Source organism: Canis aureus, chromosome 19, assembly GCF_053574225.1.
Source record: "Canis aureus isolate CA01 chromosome 19, VMU_Caureus_v.1.0, whole genome shotgun sequence".
NCBI lineage: Eukaryota > Metazoa > Chordata > Mammalia > Carnivora > Canidae > Canis > Canis aureus.
The window spans coordinates 40524216-40541088 of record NC_135629.1 but is presented as its reverse complement, the minus strand read 5'-3'; the positions used below and the strand labels follow the sequence as shown (position 1 = coordinate 40541088).

Sequence of the window (16873 nt, the reverse complement as noted above, 5' to 3'; positions counted from 1 at the left end):
AGACCATATTCAGTGGACACTTTTCTCCCATAAGCATTTCCTAGTCTTTTGCTCCCCTAGCCCATGATATGGTTAAATTGTGGCAGAACTGGGAAAGCACCCCTACCCCCCCAGCAGCAAGGTAGAAGCTTTCTGCACTCTGTCTTGGGCTCTGCCCAAAGGTCTTGGGACAGAGTGAATGTGGCTGGGCCTTCACTGCTGAGCCTCCAGGGATGTCCACAGTGACTCCCATAGGCTGGGGCATGCCAGAGTATAGGGTGGTTAAAGAGGGCCCAGTGTGCCTATGTCATCTGCCCTTCCTAGGCAGGGTTTTCCCCTGTCCCAGAGGTCAGCTGAGTTTTCTTGCAGGCCCTCCAGCTCACTCCTGGGGCCACTCTGGGGAAGTATAGATGCTGAGGTGGATAGCCCTTCAATCTGGGACAATTTCCCGAGTGGCTTAAACTCTAGAGACTGAACTCTAAATTTGTCTGTGCTGAACACTAGACCACCTCACCAAGGGCTCCCACCTACCTATACCAAGGCTCAGACTCTCCTTAGTTGACTGTATCTTACTCAGCTCAGCTACTGCTGAACTACAGCAGCCCATTAAACAAAGCCACAGCTACCAAGGTGTATGATTCCTAGGAATGAGAGGGGAGGCACCAGGGGCTTAGGCTGAGTGTTGAGGTGGGGCTGTGGGGGCAAGGCCAGTGGGGTGCTAAAGTACACTTTATGTGTGGCAAGACTTGAGCTGAATGAAAAGAGCCCCAGGCCAAGTTTCGACTCTGAGTGCCTGTGTCCTGATGCTAAGGAGGAGAGGGACTCGAATGTGCCTGTGCCCCTGTGCAGGAGGAAACATGGGCAAGGACTAAGAAGGATTCAGTATCTGTATGTGAGTGAGAAAGGGTGAGTAAAGGGACCAGTGACAAGGCCCAATGAGTGTCTTCCCCAAAGCACTTTAATGCGCACACCAACCCACAGTCCCTGCCTGCCGCCTGGGCAAGAGAGGCCAGCCCATGTAGAGGTGCCTATGGCTTCCATCGCCCAGTGTGCCTAAGAGGGCTGAACCCACACACTTTCCCATCAATAAGTGAGGGGCGTGAGGATGAAGAGGCGGTCTTCTTCTTTGCGGATCCAGCGCATCAGCTTATGGATGGCACTGACGGCCGATGCCTTGGTCCCCAGGGGGCTGTAGCACATGTAGAGCTCAAAGGCACCTGTTACCTGGAGGAGGGGGCACAGGGTAGTCATCGAGGTTAAATATCCCTCAGGCCCCCTACCCAGGATCCTGATGAAGCCCAGCCCGTCCCAGGGCCACCTTACCCAGGCCAGGAGGTTCTCATTGGGGCCTGTGTAGTAGATGGTCTTGAGTGGGCGGGAGGCATTGTGAGCTCGGCTGTGCAGGTACTGGTAGAGGCCCAGCAGCCGCTCCTGCTCCTCTTCACTCGTGTACGGGGCCTCAATCTCAGGGCTGGAGATAGGGGAGTGGGTTCGCAAAGAAATGACTTCCATTGCCTTCTCTGGTGATCCAGAAATAACTATGCCTAGCCAGAGAGACTCTGCCATGAGTCCTACCCTCCAAATGATCTCCCAGGACAAGGCAATGTCTACCTACCACAGAAGACTCCAGGACAGGGCTGGGCCCTTCCAGACTGAAGCCCTGTTCTTCTCCCTCCCCTGAGTTCATGGCATCTTTGGTTATCTTCCCTTGGAGAGCTGCCAATCTAAGTTTCAGTGTCTAAGACAGAGTGACAGGTCTGAAGTGGAGGGAAAGTAAGTGGGAACTCAAAAAGGAGTAATGTGATGATAGAAGCTGCCCCAGCCTCTCTGTTAGAGGAGTTCTGCATCCTGGACTGGATCAAAATGATCCCTAAGGCAGACTTGCTCCAGGGCAGGAGATCCAGGAGACCTCTGTTCCAGCTTCCTTCCCTGGGTATATTGGGCATTTCAAGGCTTCCTGGGTAACAACGTGGAAAGGTGTATGCCCATTGGGAGTAGAATGATAGGGAGACTGGGTCCCTGATGTCAGAGTGAAACAGACCCAACATGTCAGTCATTCCCAGAGGGGTTCTCAGCTTCAGGATTGCATCAGGACTCAGGACCAATCCTCCCCTAGATCCCACTGCGCCCCTATCTCCCTCAAGCAGTGTCCCCAAGGCCCTCCCTCACCTGGTGAAGAGTCCTGAGCTTTTTGACTTATAGAGGAAGTGGCGTAGGTCAGGGATGCCCACTTGAGCAACACTGTAGTAGGGTGTGCGCAGTGCCTCCCGCAGCGCCAGGTGGGCTCCGCGCTTCCGCAGGCGCTCCTGAAAGCGGCGGCGGCAGTCAGAGACTGCAAAGAAGTCCTCGCGGTCGGTGGAGACGAGCAGCAGGCAGAGATCGGTGTCAGGCTCCAGGTAAGAGATGTGTGCGTGGAAGAAGCCGGCTGCATTAAACTTGGGCAGGCACACGGGCGTCCAGGCCTCGCCCTCACGGAAGGACGAGGAGGAACTTATGAGGTTGAAAAGCAGGTGCAGGTCGATGGGGTGCAGGAATTGGTCCTTGCGGCGCACTAGCGCCACGAGCTGGTTGCGCGCCAGCAGGATGGAGAAGACAAGGCTGCGCGCACGCGCCTGCTGCAGGCTGGCACTCACCGCGTCGCGCACCGCCGCCGCCAGGGGCAGGCACCGCGCCGCCCCCATGAGGAAGCTGGGGTCTCGCGCCATGAGCTGCAGCAGGTTGTCGGTGATGCGCTCCGAGCCCGAGAGCAGGCGCCGCAGGTCGTAGTTCTGCTTCTGCTGGAAGATGTGGCTCAGCTGCGCGCCCGTAAGAAGGCTCAGGATCTGGTAGTAGATGTAGAGCAGCTCCTGCGCCAGTTCCTGCGCCGACTGCCTTGTGCGCGCCACTGCCACCAGCACCAGTGGGCTCCGGCGCACGAATACTACCTTGTAGCCATCTGAAGGTGGAGGGAGGAGGCGTCAGCTTCTCCGGGAAGCCTCCCGGGATTGGCCTTGCCCAGCTCCCTCGGAGCCCTGGCTTCCTATGCAGTTTGTTGCCTTCTACATCCTCTCCACCCTCCCTCAGAGCTCTGCACACAGTAGGGACTTAAGGATGATGAAGATAAAAACAGGAGCCCGAGGTCCCCTTTCCCTGAGGACTCCAGGTCTATCCCTGCCACTTGATTCACAGACTGGCACCAGCCAAAATGCAGTGAGCACTTCAGAAAAACATTCTTGTGTTAAATGGCAAGCTGGGTGGGGCCCAGGACCTGGGACTTTTTGGTCACCTCCTCAGACTTCTGGTTCTCTCCAAGGGCAAAGCCCATGTCAGAGCCACTTGGCCCTCACAATAGCCCTATAAGGCAGTCTGTTGCTATCCATGTTCAGAAGACAATATCAAAGCCTAATGAGGTGGAGGGACTGCCCTTGGTCACATAGCACATCCCAGCCCTCTATACCCGGGGGCTCCAAAACCTGCTATGAATTAACCCTGGCCAGGGGAGCCCTCCCTACCCCCCTTTCCAGGTGGCTCACCTGCATGGATAGAACGAATGGCATTCTTGTCTGCCTCCAGGAAGGACACCAGGGCCACCATGACACCCATGGTGCTGGAAAGTGCCTCCTCTGACCCATAGCGGGAGTACACAGGCTTCCCCGCCTCGCTCAGCACAAAGACATGCTTCTGGTGCAGTCGCCATGCCTCAGCAGCCTCCTCCTCATCCCCCTCGCCTGTCCCCTCCCTGGGAGGTTCTGTGGCTGGCTGCCCAGCTGCCCCTGAAGACTCTGGCCAGTCCTCAGAGCTTCCTGGCAGCATCTCCTCCTGTAGGTCTCGGGCCACACCTGTCAGCTGGGTGCTCAGCTCACTGAAGTCCTGGCTGATCTGGCGCATGTCTGCAGGCAATGGTGGGGGACCCCCAGCACCCTCCTTGGGGCTGTCCCCAGAAGCTGCCCCATCCTCCGATTCCGTCAGGTCCTCGTAGGAACGGGCATGGACGAACATGGCACCCTCCTGCCCGGCACCTGGCGGCCAAAAGCACTGGTGCTTAGAGCAGTAGTCGCTGGCAGATCATCTTACCAGCAAGGTATCCAAAATGGCACTCTAACCTTACTGCCTGTCCTGGCAAGACAAGCCACTGTTACCTCCTACTACTGCCTGCTAGGAGTTATGCCTCCTTGCAACTTAGAGCCCACCAGATTCCTCCCATCACACTGGGAATAAGACCCAAACCCCTCATGGTTGTGAGGGCGGCTGGTATCTGCTTGCTGCTCTCATTCTCATCTCACAGTCCTTATCCATTCCAGTCATACTGACCTTCATCCCCCTGCTCTTTGGACATCCTCAACATGCCCCCATCTACCTCAGGGCCTCTGCACCTGCTGTTCCCTCTACCTGGAAGGCACTCCCACCTCCTCATGGGGCCGGCTCCTTGTCACACTTCAGCTCTCAGCAAAGATGTTAGCTACCTCCTCACCTGACCTCCAACCCCAGGCACTCTATCACATCTCCCTCCTTGATTTCTCTTGTGCCACTTGTCAGTTATCCTTCTTCTCAACCACAGAGGGGTTCCTCCAGAGGGGCAGGAACCTGGTTATTCACTGCCGTGTGCCCAGAACCTCACCCTGTGCCTGGAATACTTCTGTGTTCAGTGACTCTCCCTGCGAGAAGTCTCCCTGACCCTGCTCAGGCCATAGTTCCTACCCTACTCCAATTGATGACCCTACTAGCCTGTGGCTCCCCTAAGGCAGGGACCATGTCAGTCTTTCTTTGCTGATTTCTTTTTTTGACAGAGTAATTCAACAGGTGTATTTTGAGTCTCTATGATGAGTTCCATACTGTACTAGGTCCTAGGGATACAACCACTCTGTGCTCAAAGAGCTCACAATCCTGTGGACTAGAGATGTGCAATACATATATTAAAAAATTACAAAATAATGAGTATCCTGTAGAAAGCATGGTCAGAGCAGGCAGGCCTAACTTGTGAGGAGGTGACATTTAAGCTGAGAGCTGAGGGAGGGAGAAGGAGCCAGGAAGGTACACCGTAGACCCAGGGAATAGGAGGAGAACCCATGCTGGCAGCCAGACAACACAGGGTGAGTAGCCCAACATGAGGTGGAGAGGAAGGCTGGACACAGGTGGACTGTGTCCAGTTCCCTGCAGTATCCCCCTGCACCTGACAAACAGCCCAGGAGTGACCTGACAAATGTGTGAATGACCGGGAGTGAAAGACTGGTTGGGAATCCCAGTTGCCTGGGAGGCTGCTCTCGCTGTCAGCTTCCTGGAGCTGCACACCCTGCCCGTACCTGGCTCCATTCCCTGAGCCAGTCCTGGTGTGGGGCTCTCAGCTCTCTCCATACTCTGCCCATCAGAAGGAGCCAATGTGCCATCAGGGCATTCGCTGCTTCTCTTTCTCTGCATGTCAGCAGCCATCCTTTGGGCTCTCCTGTGGGATAAACAAAGGCATCATCAAGGGTAAGGGGAAAGGTGCTGGTGGCAGGGGTCACCGGCATAATTAACAGTGGTAAGTACAGGAAAGCATCCTTCATCAGGACCCAACTAGCTCAAACCCCTTGGGGAATGGGTTCTGAGTAGTCCCCTCTAAAAAACGAAGTATGGGGGTGCCTGGGTGGCTCAGTTGGTTAAGTGTCTGCCTTTGGCTCAGATCATGATTCCAGGGTCCTGGGATCGAGCCCCACGTTGGGCTCCTTGCTCAGTGGGAGGTCTGCTTCTCTCTCCCTCTGCTGCTCCCCCTTGTGCACAAGCACTGTTTTTCTCTGTCGTTCTGTCAAATAAATGAATAAAATCTTTTAAAAAAAAAAAAGTTGCTCTTTTTCTAAATAAAAAAAGGAAGAATTGGGACACCTGGGTGGCACAGCGGTTTAGCGCCTGCCTTCAGCCCAGGGTGTGATCTTGGAGTCTCAGGATCGAGTCCCGCGTCAGGCTCCCTGGATGGAGCCTGCTTCTCCTTCTGCCTATGTCTCTGCCTCTCTCTCTCTCATGAATAAAAAAATAAAACCTTAAAAAAAAAGAAAGAAAAGGAAGAATTCATCTACCTATTCATTATAGAAAACTTGGAAAATACAACAAAGTCTAAAGAAAGAAATGTCACTGGGGCACCTGAGTGGCTCAGCGGTTGAGCATCTGCCTTTGGCTCAGGACATGATCCCAGAGTTCTGGGATCTAGTCCCACATCAGTCTTCCTGCATGGAGCCTGCTTCTCCCTCTGCTTATGTCTCTACCTCTCTCTCTCTCTGTTGTTCATCAATCAATAAATAAAATCTTAAAAAAAAAAAAAAAAAAAAGGAAAGAAATGTCGCCATTCTCCTGCCATTCAGGATCTTTCAGTCTTCACATTTTGGTGCATTTCCTTCCATTTTTAAAAAAATGTACATAAAAGATAAATAGTTTTATTTTTTTTTACAAACTGTTAACAGCAGCTAACACTAATTGAGCACCAAGGAAGTGTGAGCTAAGAGGTTCAGTGGACAGTTATCTAAGCCTAATCACTCCACTCTAGCAGGTGTCCTGTCTCAGGTTAGCTTTATAGATAAAAGGACTGAGGCTGAGAGTTTTAAATGTCTTGCCCAATGTCACAACAGGGAAGGAGTACTGGAGCTGGGACTTGAAACAATTCTATATCCTGGTGTCTTTCACTGCACAGCCTACCATGAACATTTCCCCATTAATTTTTTTTAAAGATTTAATTTATTCATTCATGAGAGACACAGAGAGAGAGAGAGAGAGGCAGAGACACAGGCAGAGGGAGAAGCAGGCTCCATGCAGGGAGCCCGATGAGGGACTCAATCCAGGGTCTCCAGGATTACACCCTGGGCCAAAGGTGGCGCTAAACCGCTGAGCCACCCGGGCTGCCCTCTTTTTTTTTTTTTTTTTTTAAGATTTTATTTATTGGGATCCCTGGGTGGCGCAGCGGTTTGGCGCCTGCCTTTGGCCCAGGGCGCGATCCTGGAGACCCGGGATCGAATCCCACATCGGGCTCCCGGTGCATGGAGCCTGTTTCTCCCTCTGCCTATGTCTCTGCCTCTCTCTCTCTCTCTCTCTGTGACTATCATAAATAAATAAAAATTAAAAAAAAAAAAAAAAGATTTTATTTATTTATTCATGAGAGACACACAGGTAGAGGCAGAAACACAAGCAGAGAGAGATAAGCAGGCTCCATGCAGGGAACCCAATGTAGGACTTGATCCTGGTCTCCAGGATCACGCCCTGAACTGAAGGCAGGTGACAAACCGCCAAGCCACCCAGGCATCTTAGGCTTGCTTTTTTCTGAATACACTTTTGTACTTTCTGAATTTGGCACCAAGGCTTGCCTTACAAGTTACCAACAACTTTGGACATAACAGTTCTCAGGGCCCTCTGATGACCAGGACAGACAGCTTGATCTCCCAGTTCTGTAGCCTCAGGGTCTGGTGAAGGTGGCTATGAGTGGATGGCAGGGATAACGAAGTATGGCTGTTGGCTTGTATGGCTTACTTGGAGTCACCCCTAGGGCCCCTGAATGGCAAGCTGAAGGATCCTCATTTGGTAGGGAATATACATTCCCAGGGAAGGAGTTCCATCTGATGCATTGACCCTTTCGTGAAGAGAAATCTGGATGGATAGGCTAGAAGGGCAGCAAAGACCAGTCAGACTCATGAAGAGGTCATGCAGCAGGCCAGGGGCCTGGGAGGGACTGGTGTCAGTGACCCTCCCCCTGTCTCCTCTAGGGCAGAGTCATAGGGAATAACTGAGGCCTTGTTTCCTACATACTGCAACCTTGAGCAAATGACTCCTCCCTGAGCCTGGCATGAAATAGGTACTCAAAAACATTCATGAAGAATGTGATCTCAAAGAGACAGTGACCGCAGGTTGTTATCTCAGATTGTCTGTATCCACGAACACTCTCTCAGACCTCCCACTCCATCACACCAGAGTTCCCATCAGGGAGCTCCTGTATGTATCCAAAGAACTGACTTTCAAGCTCTTTTTTTCCCTTCTTCTTCTTTTGGTCATCTTTGTTGTAAGCTATGGAATCCTTTCTTCAAATGAGTCTTTTGCAGAAGCTCAATGTGCAAAACAGACAGGGAGGCTGGTGGCCATTCCTGCACTGAACCTGGAGCATCACAGAACAAGTGAAGGCTGGGCACCACTGGCCAACAGCACCATCCTACACAGAGCAGGACCAAAGGAAGGTCATTTGGGAGAACAGCCACCTTTGGGGATTTTCTAGGCCACTTATCCCACCCATCAGGACAATCAAGAGTGATGGTTCCTGGCATGAGTCAGAGCCCAGGGGACCACCTTGGGCTACTTTGTCTGACAATGGGCCAGAGTAACTATGAGGCTACTTGCCCTCAACAGCAACCTGTTCAAGAAAGGTCTGCTCAGAGACAGAGATGGAGACCAAAGAGGCCAAAACAACCATTATAACACCACAGAGGCCAGGGCAGTGGGTGCCACAATAAGTATGGCATGCCTAGGTCTTCAGCAAGAAGATACAGGCCACATGAGAACCTTGTAGACCATTATTTCACAAGCTAACCTGAAAGCCAGATTGGGGCCTGCACTGCTATGGGAAGAGAGTGTGACTCCAGAGAGACCATGACCAGACAGAGGGCAAGCTGCTACTGACAGTCCAGGGTTGTGGCCAGGGCTTCTGGATCTGGCTCCCTTGATGGAAACCTGGATTGCGGGATGCCTGGGTGGCTCAGCGGTTGAGCCCCTGCCTTCGGACCAGGGCATGATCCTGGGGTTCCAGGATCGAGTCCCACATTAGGCTCTCTGCGTGGAACCTGCTTCTTTCTCTGCCTATGTCTCTGCCTCTCTCTTTGTCTCTCATGAATAAGTAAATAAAAGCTTTAATTAAAGAAAAAAAAAAAAAAAAAGGAAACCTGGATTGCTACGTGCTTACTTCCAGGAAGAAGGTCCAGAACCTTTGTTTTAAATTACCACATTTCTGTGTTGACTCACTTTCCCACTTTCCTAGTCAGTAAGTTCTCACCTTCTCTCTTCTCCAACTTCCTTCATCTGCTTCTCCCCCACTCACTCAGCACTATCCGTGATACCACTGAGGATACAGAAGTCAGCAAAAGAGAATTTCCAAGATTCCGACCATGACCTCACCTCACCTGCCAGACTCTGCCTTCCTTCTCACTGAAGATGAGCTGTCGATGCTCCATTGGGGCAAACTCTTCCACTCCTGTCCCTCTTGCCGATGCAAGCACAAGTGCATGGCTTCCGCAGCTGTCCCTTTTTCCCAGATCATTGTTTCCCCCCACTCCCCTATCATATCACCAATATGCTGATGCTTCATCCATTTTCAAAACACCTTCCTTTAGGTGTGTTTGCTCCATTATAATTCACTGAGCTGTACTTTTGATTTGTGAACACTATGTCTTCTTTCTTTTTTTTTTTTTTTTAAAGATTTTATTTATTCATTCATGAAAGACACACACAGAGAAAGGCAGAGACATGGGCAGAGGGAGAAGCAGGCTCCATGCAGGGAGCCCGGTGTGGGACTCGATCCCGGGTCCTCAGGATCATGCCCTGGGCTGAAGGCAGACGCTCAACCATTGAGCCACCCAGGCTGCCCAGTCTGTCTTATTTCAATTAAAAAGGTAAAACAAAGGGCACCTGGGTGGCTCAGTTGGTTGAGTGCCTTCGGCTTGGGTCATGATCCTAGGATCCTGGGATTGAGCCCTGCATCAGAATCCCTGCTCCCCGGGGAGCCTGCTTCTCCTTCTCCCTCTGCCTGCTGCTCCCCCTGCTTGTGCTGGCTCTCCTTCTCTGTCAAATAAACAAAAATCTTAAAAAAAAAAAAAAAAAAAAAGTTAAAACAAACCTCCCCTTAACTCTACATTCCCCTCTAGGTTCCACCTCATTTTTTTGTTGTTGCCTTTTATAAAACCAATCAACCTCGAAAGAGTAAATAATGTTACCCAGGGCAATATACACGTTTAATGCAATCCCTATCAAAATACCATGGACTTTCTTCAGAGAGTTAGAACAAATTATTTTAAGATTTGTGTGGAATCAGAAAAGACCCCGATTAGCCAGGGGAATTTTAAAAAAGAAAACCATATCTGGGGGCATCACAATGCCAGATTTCAGGTTGTACTACAAAGCTGTGGTCATCAAGACAGTGTGGTACTGGCACAAAAACAGACACATAGATCAGTGGAACAGAATAGAGAATCCAGAAGTGGACCCTGAACTTTATGGGCAACTAATATTCGATAAAGGAGGAAAGACTATCCATTGGAAGAAAGACAGTCTCTTCAATAAATGGTGCTGGGAAAATTGGACATCCACATGCAGAAGAATGAAACTAGACCACTCTCTTTCACCATACACAAAGATAAACTCAAAATGGATGAAAGATCTAAATGTGAGACAAGATTCCATCAAAATCCTAGAGAAGAACACAGGCAACACCCTTTTTGAACTCGGCCATAGTAACTTCTTGCAAGATACATCCACGAAGGCAAAAGAAACAAAAGCAAAAATGAACTATTGGGACTTCATCAAGATAAGAAGCTTTTGCACAGCAAAGGATACAGTCAACAAAACTCAAAGACAACCTACAGAATGGGAGAAGATATTTGCAAATGACATATCAGATAAAGGGCTAGTTTCCAAGATCTATAAAGAACTTATTAAACTCAACACCAAAGAAACAAACAATCCAATCATGAAATGGGCAAAAGACATGAACAGAAATCTCACAGAGGAAGACATAGACATGGCCAACATGCATATGAGAAAATGCTCTGCATCACTTGCCATCAGGGAAATACAAATCAAAACTACAATGAGATACCACCTCACACCAGTGAGAATGGGGAAAATTAACAAGGCAGGAAACAACAAATGTTGGAGAGGATGCGGAGAAAAGGGAACCCTCTTACACTGTTGGTGGGAATGTGAACTGGTGCAGCCACTCTGGAAAACTGTGTGGAGGTTCCTCAAACAGTTAAAAATATACCTGCCCTACGACCCAGCAATTGCACTGTTGGGGATTTACCCCATACAGATGCAATGAAACGCCGGGACACCTGCACCCCGATGTTTCTAGCAGCAATGGCCACGATAGCCAAACTGTGGAAGGAGTCTCGGTGTCCAATGAAAGATGAATGGATAAAGAAGATGTGGTTTATGTATACAATGGAATATTACTCAGCTATTAGAAATGACAAATACCCACCATTTGCTTCAACGTGGATGGAACTGGAGGGTATTATGCTGAGTGAAGTAAGTCAGTCGGAGAAGGACAAACATTATATGTTCTCATTCATTTGGGGAATATAAATAATAGTGAAAGGGAAAATAAGGGAAGGGAGAAGAAATGTGTGGGAAATATCAGAAAGGGAGACAGAACGTAAAGACTGCTAACTCTGGGAAACGAACCAGGGGTGGTAGAAGGGGAGGAGGGCGGGGGGTGGGAGTGAATGGGTGACGGGCACTGGGTGTTATTCTCTATGTTAGTAAATTGAACACCAATAAAAAAAAATAAATAAATAAAATAAATAAATAAATAAAAAGAGTAAATAATACTTGAAGTTTAATTATATAGGCTAAGTTATGCTGTATAAAAATGAATGCCGGGATCCCTGGGTGGCGCAGCGGTTTGGCGCCTGCCTTTGGCCCAGGGCACGATCCTGGAGACCCCGGATCGAATCCCACATCGGGCTCCCGGTGCATGGAGCCTGCTTCTCCCTCTGCCTATGTCTCTGCCTCTCTCTCTCTCTCTCTCTCTGTGACTATCATAAATAAATTAAAAAAAAAAATTTAAAAAAATGAATGCCAAAGTGGTAGAGGCTTTACACATGAAGGCTTATTTTTTGCTCACACAAAATCTAGCATGGGTCTGGTCATAATTTAGCTTCCTTCCAAGCTGTGGTTCAGGAATCCAAGTTACTTGCATCTCCTAGCTCTGCCACTGGAATACGTGGAAGACGGGGCTGGAAGGTCATGTATCAGCTGTTGAATACTTCAAAGCTCAAATTGGCCAGGACTAGTCCCATAGCTAGAGGAACTGAGAAACATGGGGAGTCATGGATATTTGGTAATCAAGAAGTACATCTGCCACAGCCTCTCCATGTCTCCTGCTCACTCTTGAAGCCATTCCAACTAGACTTGTGCCTTCATTTCTGTAGTAACACCACTCCCATCAAGGCTGTCAGTTAACCTCAGGATCCTCTCGCTTCACTCAGCGGCAATGGATACAGTTGATCATTTCCTCTCTTTTGAAACATTTTTTTCTTCTTGGCTCCTGGTACACAAACCACTCTCCTTCCATGATTCCCCTCCTACCTCATGGACCATTTCTTCTAAGTCCTTTTTGCAGTTATTCTCACAGTTAGGAGACCCAGGTTTCAGTCCTTAGATCTCTTTTCTGTGTTCATTCAATCACTGGTAGCCTTATTCAGTCTCATGATTTGAAATCCCATTGATACATTAATGATTCCAATTTTTATTTCCAATGCTGATCCCTCTTCTGACTTCTAGAGGCACACACATTTAACCATCTACTTGATGTATGCCCTTGAATGTCTTACAGTATTTCAAAGTTATATGTCCAAAACTGAGTTTCTGATCCTTTTCTTAGAAACTTATTCCTCCCAGAGTTTTCTTCATCTCAATGAAAGACAATGTCATCCTTTCAGTTATTCAGCAAAAAAAATTTTGGAGTCATCTCTTTTCTTTACACCTCATATACCAAACCATTAGCAAATCCTGTCACCTGTACTTCGGAATACAGGTGCACCCAGTAAAATGTCTCTCTTGTTAATATTTTCCCCACAGAATTCCTTTTAGTATTTAATACCCAACTGTGGTAGCCAGCCTTCAAGATGGTCCCCAGTGATCCTCAACTCCTGGAATTCATGCCTTTGTGTACTCCCCTCCCACACTGAGCAGGGCTCATCTATGTAACTAACAGGATAATGTGAAAATGACAATGTGTGATTTCTGGGGCTAGGTCATAAAAGATATTGTGGCTGCTGCCTTTCTCTCTTGGATCACTCTCTCCCTGTGGAACCATTAGCCATGTTGTGAGGACACTTGAGCAGCCCTGCCAAGAGAACCTCATGACAAGAAACTGCGACCTGCAAAGAGCCAGTATCAAATGTGCCAGTCATGTGAATGAGCAAACCTGGAAGCAAATCATCTAGCCCCAGTCAAGCCTTCAGGTGACTGGAACATCATGAGAGAACCTGAGCCTGAATCATCCAGCTAAGCTGCTCCCCAAATGTTCCCAAATTCTCATAAGAATTGCATGAGATAATAAATATTTATTGTTGTGTTAAGCTGCTAAGTTTTGGGGTAATTTGTTACACAGCAATAGCTAATACAACAAACTTGTATTTGATTCAGCTTATGTTTAAGGAGAAAAAATGCATATTTACAACATCAAACCATTTTAAACAAAGCAATGTGCATGTAAAGCCTCAAATTACATTCCAAATCAGATAGAACATCACTGAGTGGCAACAAAAGGGGCTTACTTGCATTGTGGTTGTTGCAGGTACTGAAAGAAGCCATGATACTGCAGCAAAGCAGCAAATACTGTTTGGTGATTAGGAGGAAATTTTTTAAGCATTTTATATCCTAACCCTATACCTTACTAGGCATATATTAGGTATATATTTTTCCTGTGATTTAGTACTATTTTAGAAAATTTGAGATTTGGGTTACTGAGGGAAGCATTATACTTTTCCCCATTTAAAAGGGGAAACAGATACCAAGTTAGTGATTCTAGACATAATGCCCAACTTTTGTAGATGACTGATGTTAAATGGGAAATGCCCATGTCCAGAATCTGACCACTGCTCATCACGGCCACCACTACCACATTGGTCCAGGCTACCCATTCTCTCTCTAGGAGTATCGTACCTGTCTTTTAACCAGTCTCCCTACTTCTGCCTTTGTCCTTGCACAGTCTATCCCTCGCACAGCACTCAAAGTGATCCTCTTGAAAAAGAAGTCAGGTCATGTAACTCCCCTGCTCACAACTTTATAATGGTTCCCACTCATTCAATGAGAAGCCAATTTCCTCACAGCAGTGTACAAGGCGCCACTCTATCTACCCCGCCATTACTTCTTCGACCTCATCTCCTATCCCTTCCCCCACTCGCTTTACTTTAGCCCAGCCACACTGATCTCATGGCTTTCCTTTGAGATAATATAAATGTAAATCCTGAGCACTTCTTCACTTGCCCTTGCTGAGCTTTCTGCCTGGACCATGTCTTCCTGCCTTTCCCTCTGCCCCTCACCTTCCCTATTCCACTGCTTGGGCTAGATATTGACATGACCCACTCTCTCACCTCCTTCAGGTTGTTGCTCAAGTGTTACCTATCAGAGAGGCCTTCCTGCAATATCCCTGATTCTCATCCCTTTTGCCCTGCTGCATTTTTCTACATTGAAGGTCACCCTGTGATCTGCCACAAATTTCAATATGTCAACTCCACACACAGGAAGACTTTAATTAACATTTGCCAGATAAATAACTTTGGAAGGGAAAAGGCGAAAGATCCTCAAAGAACATCCAATTATAATGCAGCCTCTAGAGACACTGGTCTGTGGAGAAGACTTGTGTTTGGGAGTAGTCAAGTGCTCAAGAACAATGGCCCTGGAGTCAGAGGGACCTGGATTAACCTGGTTTGGTTTTATTAGTCTTTTTTTTTTTTTTTTAAGATTTTTATTTATTTATTTATTTATTTATTTATTTATTTATTTATTCATGAGAGACACACAGAGAGAGGCAGAAACATTGGCAAAGGGAGAAGCAGGCTCCCTGTGGGGAACCTGATGCGGGACTCGATTCCAGGACCCCAGGATCACGACCTGAGCCGAAGCCAGACGCTCAACCACTGAGCCACCCAGGTGTCCCTGGTTTTATAAGTCTTTAGTTTTCTTATCTATAAATAGGGATAATGATAATACTGATTCACTGGGTTGTGGGAGGATTAAATGAGATAACCTATAAGATAACCTGGCTCAGAGTAGGCATTTGTACATGCAGCAGCTGCCATTAGTACACCATGAGTATTTTTACTTAGCATTCAGACCATATGTAGCTGCACTTTCACACAGATCCAACGGTTTCTGCCACGTAAATCAGTCCTTTGAGAATTGGCTCACCCTGAGTGAAATGACCTGGGAAAACATGATTCTGACCTCATGAAGCCAGGTAGGCTCTGGCCTGAAGTGAGCCACCTGTGATGTCCAGTCAAAGAGTTGTCTGTGGGCCTAGGACTGGAGTTCCTCTAGGCTTACTGGCTCTTCATTTGGCCTGACGTTGCAGGAACAGACCATTGTTTTTCTGCTGCAGCTGCTGGGAGTCTCTCCCAACTCTTTGGTCTACCACATGCCCCTGCTCTATGCCTTGCACCTTTGGTTTAAAGACCCAAACAAGGTCTACAGCAACTTACTCAATATACCGGGCCCCACTACCCACTGATCCATTGTGGGCTTTAGGTGACAGCCCAGTATGGCTAAGTGGTACTCAGCATGGTACATGCATGGAGTGAGGACAGGGTCAGCTGGCTGGGGCTAGTGATGGCTTCCTTTACATTTGTTCCCCTGCTATCTGAAATCATGTAGCACCTCAGCATCTCCAGGACTAATATGGGGATCCAGCCAGATCCAGGCCCTTCGTGGCAGACAGGGCCCCAGTGAGGCTATGCTGTAGCTGTTTCAGCAGGATGCCTACTCCGTGCTGAGAGCATGGCCTGGTACTTGTCACTGTTGGTGGCCACTCCCCTCTCTGACAAAGACTGCTCACCCTCCCCCAGCAAACTGGAACCCAGAAACGGTGGCTCACCCAGTACAAGGGTCAGACGCGTTATCTGAGCCAGGGCACCCTGAGAGCAAAGTCTAAAGCCCCAGGACACTTCCAGGAGCTCCCTGGCTTACCCCACAGTCACCTCTGTTGATCTTTGAGAGGACTTTACCGGGGGAAATGTGGGTGCCTTGGGGGCGGGTCCTATCTGGCTACTGATCCCTGCAGGGCTTTGCCCTCCCAGCCAAAGAAAGGGTTTCGGTCCTCGCCTTTTGTATTCTCTACTTGGAGGCCAACCGGCTAAGGCACCCCAAAGAGACTGAGACCTCCTACCGCAAATAGCAGCGTGGGCAGCAGGGGAGCCCTGTCTTTGAGCCCCTCGCCCAGAGGATGACAGCTCTCCCGTCTCTCGGTACCTCCAGGCCACGTGGATTGGCAGTCGTACTCACCTGTTTCTCTGGGGGGCCCTGGACGCACAGAGATTGGCGGTCACTGCACTCTGCCGGACCCCCGGGAGAGCACGGGTGCCCGGCCGGACCTGGACCGAGAACGCAGGTTCCCGGGGCCACGGCCCCCTGCGGATGCAGACATGGCCACTGCGCGGGCCACCGCCCCCTCCCACTGCCCCTCGCCGGGTCGGCCGGCCCAGGAAGACAGCCCTTGCCGGCCTCTCGTGGCGGAGGCCTGGCTCCAGCCTCTCGGCCCAGCCCTGCCCGCCCCGAGGTGCATTGTGGGAAATGTAGTCCGGCGCTCGCGGCGGTCTGCGGCACCCTGGGGCGGGGCGGGGCGCGAGATCCTGGCAAAGTCGGGGGCGGGGCCTGACCAGGGTCAGGATTTGCCTCGGGCTGCACCGCCTTCTCCTACGCGGGGGTCCTGCACCAAGGGCGTCCCGGGAACCGGGACCAGGGTGGGCGGCAGGCCCAGACTTCCAAGCCCCTCCGGCCCCGCCAACTAAAGGTTTATTTCACGGGAGAGAAGGAGACGTTGGGGTTGTTTCCTCTATTGACCATGTAGGGCAGTACAAGTTTGGAGGCTGGATAAATGTCCTTAGTGGATCCAGCTACACTGGATGTAAAGCATGTAAACACATCAATTGTTGCTAAAATCATCCTTTTAGCCATGTTTTAATATATCAGGATG

At 49.4% G+C, this 16873-nt stretch overlaps 1 protein-coding gene across 1 annotated transcript; it reads right to left on the bottom strand.

The window, feature by feature from the left end:
- Positions 1–915: 915 nt before the first annotated feature.
- Positions 916–16454, bottom strand: MON1A (MON1 vesicular trafficking associated A). The gene is made up of 6 exons (XM_077858829.1): positions 16183–16454; positions 5259–5398; positions 3492–3977; positions 2149–2914; positions 1303–1450; positions 916–1203 (listed from the first exon to the last, which is right to left on the bottom strand). Exons 2-6 carry the CDS (start codon positions 5383–5385, stop codon positions 1063–1065), a joined length of 1668 nt encoding a protein of 555 aa, XP_077714955.1. The 5' UTR covers positions 5386–5398; positions 16183–16454; the 3' UTR covers positions 916–1062.
- Positions 16455–16873: the final 419 nt, after the last annotated feature.

Coding starts and splice junctions, on each gene's coding strand:
- MON1A (XM_077858829.1), bottom strand. CDS start 5,385: ATGGCTGCTGACATGCAGAGAAAGAGAAGCAGCGAATGCCCTGATGGC. Junction 3,978..5,258: donor GGCTCAGGGAATGGAGCCAG/GTACGGGCAGGG, acceptor TTTGGCCGCCAG/GTGCCGGGCAGGAGGGTGCC. Junction 1,204..1,302: donor ATGAGAACCTCCTGGCCTGG/GTAAGGTGGCCC, acceptor CCCCTCCTCCAG/GTAACAGGTGCCTTTGAGCT.